At 61.4% G+C, this 12,692-nt stretch overlaps 2 protein-coding genes across 4 annotated transcripts; both read right to left on the bottom strand.

Annotated features, from left to right (window-relative positions):
• Positions 1-127: 127 nt before the first annotated feature.
• STX5 (syntaxin 5) lies at positions 128-6,364 on the bottom strand. Of its 2 annotated transcripts, none has more exons than XM_074568035.1 (12): positions 6,217-6,364; positions 5,165-6,101; positions 4,406-4,643; positions 3,762-3,832; positions 3,065-3,120; positions 2,899-2,969; positions 2,665-2,781; positions 2,514-2,570; positions 1,832-1,913; positions 1,604-1,704; positions 1,383-1,504; positions 128-1,301 (listed from the first exon to the last, which is right to left on the bottom strand). In XM_074568035.1, exons 3-12 carry the CDS (start codon positions 4,622-4,624, stop codon positions 1,142-1,144), a joined length of 1,056 nt encoding a protein of 351 aa, XP_074424136.1. In that variant the 5' UTR covers positions 4,625-4,643; positions 5,165-6,101; positions 6,217-6,364; the 3' UTR covers positions 128-1,141. The 2 variants fall into 2 exon arrangements, 1 of the variants encoding a protein (XP_074424136.1); XR_012584694.1 differs by lacking the exon at positions 6,217-6,364 and having other exon boundaries at positions 132-171; positions 442-1,301; positions 5,165-5,294.
• A 198-nt stretch (positions 6,365-6,562) lies between these two features.
• NAA40 (N-alpha-acetyltransferase 40, NatD catalytic subunit) lies at positions 6,563-12,656 on the bottom strand. 2 transcript variants are annotated; one of them, XM_074568033.1, is made up of 8 exons: positions 12,497-12,656; positions 10,532-10,627; positions 10,312-10,364; positions 10,119-10,214; positions 9,278-9,433; positions 9,103-9,186; positions 8,914-8,991; positions 6,563-6,996 (listed from the first exon to the last, which is right to left on the bottom strand). In XM_074568033.1, exons 1-8 carry the CDS (start codon positions 12,500-12,502, stop codon positions 6,849-6,851), a joined length of 717 nt encoding a protein of 238 aa, XP_074424134.1. In that variant the 5' UTR covers positions 12,503-12,656; the 3' UTR covers positions 6,563-6,848. The 2 variants fall into 2 exon arrangements, with proteins under 2 accessions (XP_074424134.1, XP_074424135.1); XM_074568034.1 differs by lacking the exon at positions 8,914-8,991 and having other exon boundaries at positions 12,497-12,654.
• Positions 12,657-12,692: the final 36 nt, after the last annotated feature.

The raw sequence follows: 12,692 nt of genomic DNA, 5'->3' as shown, positions 1-12,692 counted from the left end.
CGCCCGGAGGTCACCACTTCCGCCCAGCGCATGCGCGCTCACTCTCCCTCCCCCCCTCCCACCCCGCCTCCGCGGTGGCGCTGAGGTCGACGGTTCGAGTCCCGCCCCAGGAGGCAAAGGCAGCGCTGGGGGAAGGGGAATCACGGCTTTAATGGGCGGGGGGGTGGGGGGCTGCAGCTCCCAGGGGCGTCCAGTAGTTCCCCTCTCGGGGATCCCACAGCTTTAACGGAGTCCATAGTCCCCTCCTCGCGGGGGTGCCCCAGCTTCAATGGAGGCTGCAGCCCCCCCCCCCCCGCCAGGGGTCCCACAGCCCATCTTGGGGGGTTGGGGGGGATGGATACCAGCCTTAATGGGGCCCACAGCTCCCCCCCCCCCCCGGAGATCCCACAGCTTTTACCGGGGGCCACAGCCCCCCCCCCCCCGCCTTGGGGGTCTCAAGGCTTTACCAGGGGGTCTGTAGCCCCCCCCAGGGCACACTATGGGCTTTAATGGGGTCCACAGCATTCTCCCCGCCCCCCCGGGGGGTTCCCCAGCTTTAACAGGGGCTGCAGCCCCCCCTAAAGGTCCCAGGGCACCCCCCCCAGGGGTCCCACAGCTTTAATGGGGTCCACAGCCCCCCCACCCCAGCTCCCCGAGGGTCCCACGGCTTTACCGGTGGGTCCACGGTCCGGGGAGGGGGCGGGGGGAGGTCTGGCAGAATTCCTGGCCCACCAGTGGGGGGGGTCCGCAGCCACCATGACCGGGCGGACATGGGGACCAGCCTCGGCATAGGCTGCAGGACCTGCTGGAGGGGACATGGGGTGTTGCCCCCCCACCCCACCCCACCCGGCGGGGACAAAGGGGGTCCCCAGGGGCACGTTGGGGTCCCTGGGGGGACAACAAGAGCGTCCCCGGAGGCACATTGGGGTCCCCAGGGGCAAGTTGGGGTCCCCAGGGGCACGGTGGGGTCCCTGGGGGGGGGACAATGGTGTCCCCGGGGGCAGGTTGGGGTCCCCAGCAGACCCCTGCCCCGTCCCCATGTCAATGTCCGTCTCTGAGCCCCGCAGAGCACGGACCGAGTCCGTCTGTCCCTCGGTGGGACAATGAGGGGGAGACACACGAAGCGTGTGCGTGTGCAGGGGGGGGACGACGACACAGGCGCTCAGGCGAGGAAGACGACGAAGACGATGAAGAAGACGATGAGGATGAGGAAGATCTTGACCATCAGCCACCGGTTGGAGGTGACGGACTGGAAATACTTGAGGATCTCCCCGTGCGCCGCCTCCACGTTCAGCTGGGCGTCCTCCACGCTGGCGTCGATCCTGGGGAGGGAGGGGACAGTGAGGGGACACCGAGGGGACAGAAGGAGGCGGGGGGGTGGGGGGGGGACACAGAGAAAGTACCTCTGGATGGTCTCCTCCTGCTCCTTCACCATGTGGGCCAACTGCTGGAAGATGGAGCCCAGCTCCACGATGGTGGATTCGATGTTCTGCATCGTGTCCGCCCGGCTCTGGATGTAGGAATCCTGCGGGGACAGCGCGGGGGAGGTCGCTCTGTGTGTGTCCCCACCCCGAAAGGTGGGGTTTGGGGGTCCCTTCCCCCAGCTTTATGCCCCCCCCCAAACCTGCTCGTCGATGAGCTGGAGCTGTTGGCTCGTCCGGGCGTCCATCTCGATGGCCACCGTCCCGGCGCGCTGGGGCTCGGTTTGCAGCATGGCCGAGCCGCCTGCGGGGACAGCAGGACACAGCTGGGGTGGGGGGGGGACGGACAGAGACACCCCCTCCCCATCTCCATCCCCCCAAATCCTGCCAAAGCCCCCTCCCCCGCGCCCCCCAAAAATCCCGGGGCTCACCCAAGTTGCTGGCAGCGAGGGGCAAAGCGGAGACGGGGGCGCGGGAGAAATGCTCACGGCGGCTCCGCTGCTGCTTCAGGTTCTGCGGGTGGGGGGGGGTGGGGGGAAAGGGGGGGGTTTAGGGGGATAAAAATGGGAGTCGGGGGGGCAAAAATGGGGAGGCAAAGTTGGGGGGGGGCAGGGGGATAAAAATTCAGGGCCGGGGGGAAAAATGGAGGAGCAAAAATGAGGGGACAAAGGGTAAAAATGGGAGGGGGGGCGGGCAGGGGATTGGTGGGAGGAAAACGGGGGTCGGAGTAAAAAAGGGGGGGTCACAAGGTTGGGGGGTAAAAATGGGGGAACAGGGGGTAAAAAGGGGGCGTTGGGGGGTAAAGATGGGGGAGGAAGGGGTAAAAATAGCAGGGCAGGGGATTGGGGGGGCAAAAATGGGGAGGAGGGGGTAAAAATGGGGGGGCAGAGGGTTGGTGGGGTAAAAAGGGGGGGCAGAGAAGTAAAAATGGAGGAGTAGGTGTTGGGGGGGGTAATAACGGGGGGTCAGTGGGTAAAAATGGAGGGTGAGGGAGGTAATAATGGGAGGAGAGGGGGTGAGTGAGTTAAAAAAGGGGGGCGGGGGGGGGGGGGGGGGGGCAAAAATGATGGGGGGGGAGTTGGGGGGAGGTAAAAGTGGAGGGGGAGGACTCACCTCTGTCCGCACCTCCAACACGGATTTGAAGTCGTTGGACATGGAGGCCAGTTTGGACTGGGGAGGGAAGGAGAAGGGGGGGGTTCAGTCGGCGCTGGGGGGGGTGTGTGTGTGTGTTTGTGTGTCCCCCCCCCGCCGGCCCCGTCCCCACCTGCAGCGACACCACCACGGTGTTGGAGTGGGTCTGGACGTGGCGCCCGCTCTGGCCCCCCCGGGCCCGCACCATCTCCTGCAGCTGCGCGATCTGCTTGTTCAGGCTGTTGATGTCCTAAAGGGCAGGGAGGGGGGACACAAAATAACACGGGGGGGGGGGCAGGGAAACCCCAAAAGTGTGTCGTCCCCCCCCCCTAAAATCCTCCCCCCTCCGCCCCGCCGTCTCCCCCACCTGCTTGATGATATAAGTGAGCTCCTCGATCTCCACTGCTTTGTCGTCAAAGAGGGATTTCCGCTTGGCCACTGCCGGGGTGGGGGGGACACACACACACGTCAGGGCGCCCTCCTGTCCCCCCCCCCGGCACCCTCCTGCCCCATCCCTCCCCCCCCCCACTCACAGATCGTCAGCTTTTCCAGCTTGGCGAAGGTGTTGCTGAGATCCTTCCCGATGCGCCTGCCAGGGGACAGGGGACACCTCAGAGGTGGGGTGGCCCCGTCCGTGTCCCCCCCGCCCCCAACCCGGGGACCCCATCCCCTCCCCGTCCCCCCCCCGTCACCCTTCCATCCCCCTCCCGTCCCATCTGGAGACCCTGTCCCTGTTCCGTCCCCTCCCCATCCCTCCCAGGGACCCCTCTGTCCCTCTGCCATCCCATTTTGGGACCCTGTGCCCCCACCCCACGCATCTAGGGACCCCCCCACACCTTCCTGTCCCATCTGGGGGCCCTGTCCTCCCCCCCACCATGCCCAGAGACACCCCCTTGTCCCCCTCCTGTCCCATCTGGGGAGACCGTCCCCGTCCTGTCCCCCCCCACTGCGCCCAGGGATGGGTCCCTTGCAATGGGGACCCCTGTGTCCCGTCCCCCCCGGTGCCACCACTCCTGGGGACCCCGTTCTCCTCCCACCCCACCCCCCGCCTGGGGACCCCCCTTGTCCCCCTCCTGCACCCAGGGACCCCCCTCCCGTGTCCCCCTCACATCCCACCATGCCCAGGGACCCTGTGTCCCCGCCTCCTCCTGTCCAAACTGGGCCCCCCTCCGGCACCTGGGGGTCCCCCCCCAGTGCCTGGGGGTCCCCTGGACACCCCCCCCCCCTTACTTGGCCATGAGGCTGAACTCGCTGCGCTGCCGCCCGGCACCTGGGGCTGCTCTGCCCAGCTGCCCCCCATCCTGTGGGGGGGGAAGAAGGGGGGTCAGGCTGGGGGGGGACGGACAGGACCTCCGAGGGGGAATGAGGCCGGGGGGGGGGAGCCAGAGGGGGCACCCAGGTGGGGCAAAGGTTGGGGGGAGGCTGGAGAGGGGCAGGGGGCACCCCTTGCGGGGGGGGCAGAAAGGGGGTGGGTGAGGCCGGGGGAGCCCAGGGAGGAGGTGGGGGGGGGACCCCCGGGGGGGGTGGGTGAGGCTGGGGGTGAGAGGGGGCAGGAAGTGACCCCTGGGGGGGGGCAGAGGGGGGATGGAGGCGGCGGGGGGGCCCCCGAGGTGGGTGGCAGAAGGGAGGATGAGATTCCCTGGGGGGAACTGGGGGTGTGTGTGTGTGTGTGTCCTAGGCCGGGGGGGTGGCGTGGGGGACCCCCGAGGAGGGGTGAGGCTGGGGCGGGGGGGCCCTGGAGGGGTGCAAAGAGGGGGACGAGGCCGGGGAAAGTCCCCCGGGGGGGGAAAGGTGAGGTCTGGGGGGGGGGGGGGGGGGGCGGGCACAGCGGTGTCCCTGTGTGTGTGTGTGTCCCCCCCTCCCCGGACACCCACCTGCCGGCCCTGCAGGGACTTGCAGGCGGAGAGGAACTCCTGGGTCCTATCGCGACACGACATGGTGGCGTCCGGGGGGGGCGGTAGCAGCGGGGGGGGCCCGGCGAGGGGCGGGGGGGCAGCGGCGAAGGGCGGGGGGGACACGGCTTGTGTCTGGGGGGGCCCCAGGTAAACGCCCTGTTCCCGCTGCCTAGAGCCGTGCCGGCGCCGGGCGTTCATCGGGGCTCATCACCTGCGGCTGCGGGGGGGGGGTCAGCGCCGGCCCGGGAACCCCCGCGCACCGGGACCCCCCCCCACCGACAGCGGGGATCCCCTCCTCCGGCCACCGGGGACACCCTCCGGCCACCGGGAGCCCCCTACGGCCACCGGGACGCCCGCACCGCCACCGAAAGCCACCCACAGACACCGGGGACCCCCCCTCCGCACACCGGCGGGACCCTCCACGGCCCTGGGACCCGCCCCCAGCTACCGGGGACACCCCTACGGTCAACGGAGACCCCCTCAATGGCCCACGGGACACCCCCCGGCCCCGAGGGCCCCCCTACGGCCCCAAGAGCCCCCCTGCAACCACCGTGAGCCCCCGCCCCCACGGCCACCGGGGACCCCCCCTCCGACAGCGGGGACCCCTCACGACCCCGGGGCCTCCGGTGCCCGCGGGAAGGGGGGTGCGGGGGGAGGTCCCGGAGGGGGAGTCCCTGGGGGAGCGCGGCCACGCCGTTCAGCCCCGCCCCCCCCCCCCCCGGGCCGTCGCGCGCTAACCGGGACTCGGGTCCGTCCGGGCGCCGCTACCGGGATCCACAGGCCGACGCGTGACGTCACTGCCACGTCGCTTCCTCCCGTGCCCCTCGTTCCTCCGGAAGTCCAACTCTATGGTCCGCCGGGAGACCGGAAGTCGCCCTCTGGGACGACCCTAGCGACTGGCCTCGCCCCTTAGCGACAGCCCCCGCCCCTAGAGACGGACTGGGAACGGAGCGGTTCCGCCCCCTAGCAACAGGCCCCGCCCCTAACGACAACCCGGCCATTGAGTGGTCCCGCCCCTAGCGGCAGACCCCGCCCCCATGCAACAGGCCCCGCCCCCTAAACTCAGCCCGGCCACTGGGCAGCTCCGCCCCTAGCGACAGACCCCGCCCCCTAGCAACAGCCCGGTCACTGAGCCCCCTACCCCTAGCAACAGGCCCCGCCCCTAGCAACCAGGACAGGCTCCACGCAACCAGCCCCTCCCCCTAACAACAAGCCCCTCCCCCTAGCAACCAGAGCACAACCTTGGCAACCGACCTTACCAACGGGGCCTACCCCCTCCAACCACCCCCTCTCTCTGCTCGGTGACGTCACCGTGACGCCACAGACTGACCTCACAGCCCCCCTCCCCAGGTCTAGACCCATCTCCAACACCCCCTTCCCCCGGAGGGACCCAGGCGTCCGGGCAGAGCGAGGCAGAGCCGGGGGCACTGTCAGTGGCCTTTATTGTCGGGGGGGGACGGTCGGGATGGTCCCATCGTCAGCGGGGGATCCCGGTGCAGCGGCCCCCGGTGGTCCCGGCGGTGGGTGGTCCCGGCGGCGGGTGGTCCCGGTGGGATGATGGCGGAGGAAGTGGGGGGAATCACTCCCGCTTCTTGTACTCCTCGAGGTTGGCGAGCACCCAGGCGGCCGGGCCCAGGCAGGAGACGAACATGGCGAGGAAGCCCACGACGCTCTCCTGCGGGCACAGCGCCGTCAGCCCCCGTTTCCTCCCGCCCCAAGGTCACCTGCCGCCCCCTGTTCCTTCCCTCCCACCCCCGAACTCCTCCGAGCCGGCCCCCCTCGGCGCTCACCCCGGGCCCCAGTGGCTGCTGCGGCGGCCCCGAGATGACGCCGCGCCGGGGCGGGCCAGGCCGAGCCGCGGAGCGCAGGAGGGAACCGGCGAGACGAGCGGCGAGCGGCATGGCGGCGGCGGAAGCGGAAATGCACCTCACTTCCGGCAGAAGACGCCCCCCCGCCCCTTTTACGTGCCAGGGCCGTCCTGGCTCCGCCCACACAGAAAAGCCACACCCCCTACGCTCAAGCTCCGCCCCATATAAAGCCACGAGGCAGTTAAACCACGCCCCCTTCGCACCCAGACTCCGCCCCCGCCCTCAGGCCCCGCCCAGATGAGGCCCCGCCCACACGACGCGGCCAAATCCCATTTTTATCCTTATTTATTTGTAACATACAAACAAAATCGCCGGTAAACGAAAGAAAAAGGGAGGGGCCTCGACTCCCGCGAGGCACCAAAAACAACCAAAACAGGCAAAAACCCCCTTCCAGCCCCAAAACCAACCCACTCCCCTCCCCCCCAGCGCTCTCCCCCCCCAGGACAGAGGACGGGGGGGCTCCTGCGTTCTGTGGGGTGCGCGGGGGCTCCCTGAGAGCAGGTGGTTGGTTTTGGGGTGAAACCTTGGGGTTTTGGGGGCGGTGGGGGAGGGGCTCAGCGGCAGCACCCCCCGCAGGGCCCCCCCCCGGGGTGGGGGAGGGGGTGGCTCTCCCCGAACTTGGTCCGGCGGCTGAGGATCTCGTAGGAGGAATCGTCCCCGCAGCAGCCGGAGACGCTGGGGGAGGCGGCGTCCACCTCGAACCTGGGGGGGGTGATGACATCATCATGACCTCACCACCCCCCACCCCACATCACCCTGACAACCCCCCCTCCCCGCATCGCCTCAACCCCGCCCTTGTGGCACCCTGGCCCCCCCCTACTGTGTCACACCCCCCCAATGTCACACCCCCCTCCCCCCCCAGTCACCCTCCCTGGCTGGTGAGGATGGGGAAGGGGGGGGGGGAACATCCAAAAAATGGTAAAAACACCCTAAAAAGTGTCTGGGAAAGTGTTAAAAAAAAAAAAAAAAGAGAAAAACACACAGAAAAACAGTGTTAAAAGTCTAAAATTGCCCGGAAAATTGGTTGAAAGAGGCAGAAAAAGGATAAAAAAAAACAACCCAGAAAAAAGGGTTAAAAAAAACAAATAGAAAAGGGATTAAGAAAAAAAAAACACACTAAAAATACCTGGGAAATGGGTTAAAACACCTGAGGAAGGGGTAAAAAGTAAACAAAATGCCCTGAAATAGGGGGCAAAACAGTCAAAACACCCCGAAAAGGGATAAAACACCCAGAAAAGGGATTAAAAAAACCCCACCAACTGCAAAAACACAAAAAAGGCATCAAAAAACTCTAAAAACATCCGGAAAAAGGGTTAAAATACCTGGGGAAGCAGTAAAAAAAATCCCAAACACCTGGAAAATGGGGTTATGAGTGTAAAAGCGCTCACAAAATGCATTTAAAAAGCCAGAAAAGGGATAAAACCACCCAGAAAAAAGGATTAAAAAAAAATAATCCCCAACAACAAACACAAAAGGGATTAAAAAAACCCTAAAAACTGTCAGAAAAAAAATGTGGGAAAGGGGGGTTGGAACTAAACACCCTGAAAATGTGGTTAAAAGTCTAAAGACGCCAAGAAAAGGGATAAAAACACCTAGAAAATGAAGTTAAAAGTCTAAAAATGCTCAGAAAATGGATTTAGAAACCTAGGAAGGGGATGAAGAAAAACAGAAAAAAGGTTAAAAAGCCCCCAGGAAAGGTGCAAAGACCCCAGAAAATGGGTTAAAAACCCTGGGAAAGGGGAAAAAACCTCTGGAAAATCATTAGAAAACCTCAGAAAAGGAGCAACCCCCCCTAAAATGGGTTCAAAGCCCCTGGAAAAGGGCAAAACTCCTCAGAAAATGGGTTAAAAAAACCCACAACAGAAAATGGGCAAAACGCCTTGGAAAAATGGGTTAAAAACCCTGGAAAAGGGGCAAAACCCCTCAGAAAATTTTGAACCCAGAGAAGATTCAAACCTCCTGAAAAATGGGTTAAAAAACTCTGTAAATGGGCAAAACTCCTGGAAAAAGGGTTAAAAAGCCCCAGAATCGGTTCAAAACCCCTGGAAAATAAGTTAAAACCCTTGCAAAAGGGGAAAAAAACCTTGGAAAAGGGGTTAAACTCCAAAAATGGGAAAAACTCCTAGAAAATGGGTTAAAAAGACCGAGAATCGGCTCAAAACCCTTGGAAAATGTGTTCAAAACCCTGAAAAAAAGGGGCAAAACCCCTTAAGAAAAGGGGTTAAAAAAGCCCGGAAAAGAGGGAAAACCTTTCAGAAAATGGGTTAAAAAACCCTGGGAAAAGGGCAAAACCTTCTGGAAACTGGGTTGAAACCCCCCGGAAATGGGTCTGTGTCTCCCTCTCTCTCTCGCTCGCTGTCCCCCCCTGCCCCCGGGCCCTGGCGCCGAGGGGGGGGGACCCGAGCACCCACCTCTCTCGGCTGCCCCTGCCCCTCCTGCCCGCGGCGCCCGGCCCCGGCACGTTGCCAGCGCACTGAAAAGACAGTCGTGCGAACAACGTGTTACAGTCAGACAAACCCCCCCCTTCCCCCCCACCCCCCCCCCATCAGGGAAAAAAACGGGGTAAAACCAAGCAAATTTGGGTCTTTTGGTTTTGGTTTGGTTTTTTTTAACTCTTACTGGAGCGCTTCTCGGAAGAACTGGTAGGCGCCGTGGTTGTGTTTAAACACCGTCAGCATCACCTTCTTCATCTGCGTGCTGGGGAGGGGGGAACACGGAGGATGGGGGAGGGGGGGTGCGGGGAGCTCAGCCAGGGGTGCTCAGCCCCAAAACCGCCTGTTTTTACCCTAAAAAAGCATTGGTTGTCACCTGTTGGCCACCAGCTGGAGGATCTGTAGGAGGAACTTGCCCAGCCCTCGCCGCCGCACTCTGCTCTCCAGCTGCACCTCGTAGCTGTGGGGATAAATCACCCCCCAGAGGAGTGTTATAGAGGGAGAAAGACCCATTTTGGTTTTTTTTTTACCCCATTTTGGGGGGTACCCACCAGTAGAGAACCTCGTCGCCGCACTCTACGTCGAAGCGGAAGTGGGAGAAGGCGACGGGGCCAGTGGGCTCGCGGGCGATGAGGTACCAGGCCCGGTCGTCCCGCAGCTCCTCCCGCTTCTCCCGCTCCTTCCATCCCCACTCGCTCTGCTCGTACCTGCCCGGTTTGGGGTGAAAAATAAGGATTTTGGGTCAAAATCCACCGGTGACTGGGGGAAAAAATCCCCACAAGGATTCGGGCAAAAAAAATTACCAAATCCCAGTGATTTGGGAGGCTAAAATACCCAAACCCCAACATTTTGAGGGCAAAAAAGACCTCAAACCCCGCCAGTCTGGGGGGTAAAAAAAAAACAACCCATACTCCAACAGTTTGGGGGACAAAAAAAGAAGAAAAACCCAAACACCAACAATGATTTGGGGGCAAAAAAACCCCACCGAACAATTTTGGGGGACACCCCCCAAAAAAAAATTCAGGGGAGCAAAAAACCCTACACACAATTTTTGGAACGCAAAAAACACCCCCAACAATTCCGTGGGTGCAAAAAACCACCCACCCACCCCCAACTTCAGGAGCGCACATACATATCACACACACCCCCCCAATTTTGGGAGTAAAAAAAATCCCCCCAACAATTCCAGGGGCAGAAGAAAAAAAAAAAATCCAACAATTCCATGAGAGCAAAACGAACCCCTCCCAACAATTCCAGGAGCGCAAAACCCCAACAATTCTGGGTGCTGCCGAGCAATGTTTCCCCCCCCCAGATGCCGGCGAGGGGCTGTGCCAGCCGACGTCCCCCCCATGGTGCCGGTTGTGCTGCGCCGGGCGGTGTCGCGCGACTCACAGCGTCTGCATGTTGGCCTTGGTGAGGTCGAAGGCCCACTCGAGGGTGGCGGGCTCCAGCCCGGAGACGCGTTTGCACTCGATGGAGACGTTCAAACTGCGGGAGATGCCGGGAGGGAAACGGCGTCGGCAGCGGGAATAACGCCAGCGGCGCCGGGAACGGCCTCAGTGACACCGCAACGGGCAACACTCACCCGTTCCGGTCGTATTTCTTGAAAACCGGGAAAGCTTCGAGGGGATCTTCAAGCTGGAAGAAATTAAACAGCACCCCGGGGGAAAAAAAAAAAAACAAAAACAAAAACAAAAACAAGGGGGGAAGTTTCGCTCCCACCCACCAGGCCCTGCTCTGCGGCAGGGGAGGGTTTTTCACCGACTCCGTGTGTTTTCAGCCCGTTTTTTGAGGGGGACACTCACTTTGTTGGCGGCTTCCACCTTGGCGCAGACGGCGTCCATGGCCGCTCGCTCCTCCAGGCGCTTTTGCTTCTTCTCCTTGGCTTTGCTCGATTTCCTCTGCGGCGAGAAGCAGGGAAAAAAAGGGAATTTTCATTAAATCTGGGTTATTTTGACAAATAACAAAGCTCTGCCCGCCAACAGCAAAAAAGTTTTGCCCAGAAGTTAATAATAATTAATTAATAAGGTAATTAATAAAGTGAGGAGCGGGGTTTGCACAAAAGTCCTTGCAAAAAAGTGTTTTGGGGGTAAAAACCAGTGTTTTGATGAGCGCACAGGGGTGCATTGAACCCTCCCGGTCACTGCGGGAGACAGAAAGCTTTCCTGCATCCTGCTCCCAGGGCTCATTACTGCTGGGGTAATTAAATTAGTAGGGTTTTGCCCCAAAATCTTTGGTGTTTTAATGAAGCTGGTGCTTGTTAGACATGCTGGGATGGGGAGGTGGTGCTGAGCAGCATCCACTTAAAGTTATCGCTTTTAAGTGTTTCTTTCTCTTTAAGAGTCCACCACCACAAATCCCCCAAGTGTGGGTGATTTTACCCCAAAAATGAAGGAGGGGAGCCCCATAATCCTACTGGGATCCCTCCAAATCCCCATCAAAGCCCAAAGACCCGCAGGGTGCTGAAGGGGATCTGGGGATTCCTGAGCTTCAGCTCCAACAAAACTAAGTTAAAAACATTCAAAAGTGAGTATTTCACAGGAAAAACACTGATGCACACGGTTTGTGGAGGGAGACAGGGTGAGCCTCCCCCAAAAATATAGCTGTTGGTGTTTTGTGGGGAAATTAAGGTATTTTGGGAGTTGGAGCAGTGTTTTTTCTCCCACCACCTGCTGCTGGCTGGGATGCGGACACTAAAATCTCCAGTTTTGGCTCATTTTAGGGAGAAAACTGCCAGTTTCCTGGCGGTTGTGGTCCGTGGTTAGACAGGAGGTGGGGTGAGATCTTTGGGGTCTCTCAATGTCCCCACAATTCCCCCCCAATAGGGACCCCCAAACCCTTTGGGACCTCTGAATGCACCATACTGCACCCCACAGCCCCCCCAGAACCCTAAACACCCAACTCAGAAACTCACCAGTTCCCCTAAGCAGCCCCAAATTCCTCCTCAAACTCCCTCAGAGACATCCCCACCCCACCACCATCTCTCTCCAGCCCCTCAGAGGGTTCCACATTTCCTGACGGGAACCCCAAATCCCCACAAAAAGTCCCAAAACTCCTCACAGGAGCCCAAAGTCTCCTTGAAGGAGCCCCGAAGCTCCTCAGAGGGCCCCAAGTCTCCTCACAGGAGCCCCTAAAACACACAAAAGGTCCCAAATTTTCTCACAAGAGCCTCCAGTCCCCATGAAAAGTCCCAAAACTCCTCATAGGAGTTCCTAATACTCTCAGAAGGCCCCAAGTCTCCTCACAGGAGCCCCCAGTTCCCTTATAAAGCTCCAAGCATCTTCACAGGAGCTCCAAATGTCCTCAGATGGCCCCAAATCCCAATAAAAGGTTGCAAGCCTCCTCAAAGGAGCCCCCAAACCCTCGAAGTGTCCCAACCCCCCTAGTAGAAGCCCCTTATCTCCTCATAGGAACCCCAAATCCCCTCGGAGGGTCCCAACTCCCGCGGTAGAAGCCCCTTATCTTTTCATAGGAGCCCCCAATCCCCTCGGAGGGTCCTAAACTCCCCTCGTAAAAACTCCTTACGTCCTCACTGGAGCCCCCAATCCCCTCGGAGGGTCCCAAATCCCCTCGTAGAGGCCTCCTATCTCTTCAGAGGAGCCCCCATTCCCCTCAGAGGGTTCTAAGCCCACTCATAGAGGCCCCATATCGTCTCAAACTCCTCGGAGGGTCACAAATCCCCTCATAGGAGCCCCCCCGTCCATCCTCTCAGATGGCCCCAAAACGCCTCAAAGGCCCCGCCCGACCCGGTCAGGCCAGGCCCCACTCACCCCCATGGCGGCGGCGAGCGCGGCCGCGGCGGCTCCTCACGGCGCGGGGGCGCGGAGGGGACTGAGGGGGGCGCGCGCGGGAGCGCGCCCTATATATAGTGGGGGGGGAGGAGCGCGAGGCGCGCGAGCCTGCAGCCGGGCAGCGCCACTGCGCCTGCGCGGATGGGAGGGGGGCGGAGAGCGCGCGGCCGCGCAT

This window comes from Larus michahellis, chromosome 31 (genome assembly GCF_964199755.1).
Source record: "Larus michahellis chromosome 31, bLarMic1.1, whole genome shotgun sequence".
NCBI lineage: Eukaryota > Metazoa > Chordata > Aves > Charadriiformes > Laridae > Larus > Larus michahellis.
This window is presented reverse-complemented; position numbering and strand designations above follow the sequence as displayed.

Excerpts from the sequence above, each read along its gene's own strand:
- NAA40 (XM_074568033.1), bottom strand. Across the intron at positions 10,215-10,311 it reads AAGAAATACGACCGGAACGG|TTTGAACGTCTCCATCGAGT; the intron begins GTGAGTGTTGCC and ends CATCTCCCGCAG. Across the intron at positions 9,187-9,277 it reads GGCGACGAGGTTCTCTACTG|CTACGAGGTGCAGCTGGAGA; the intron begins GTGGGTACCCCC and ends TTATCCCCACAG.
- STX5 (XM_074568035.1), bottom strand. The coding sequence starts at position 4,624 with ATGAACGCCCGGCGCCGGCACGGCTCTAGGCAGCGGGAACAGGGCGTT. Across the intron at positions 1,705-1,831 it reads CCTCGCTGCCAGCAACTTGG|GCGGCTCGGCCATGCTGCAA; the intron begins GTGAGCCCCGGG and ends CTGTCCCCGCAG. Across the intron at positions 1,505-1,603 it reads TCCAGCTCATCGACGAGCAG|GATTCCTACATCCAGAGCCG; the intron begins GTTTGGGGGGGG and ends CTGTCCCCGCAG.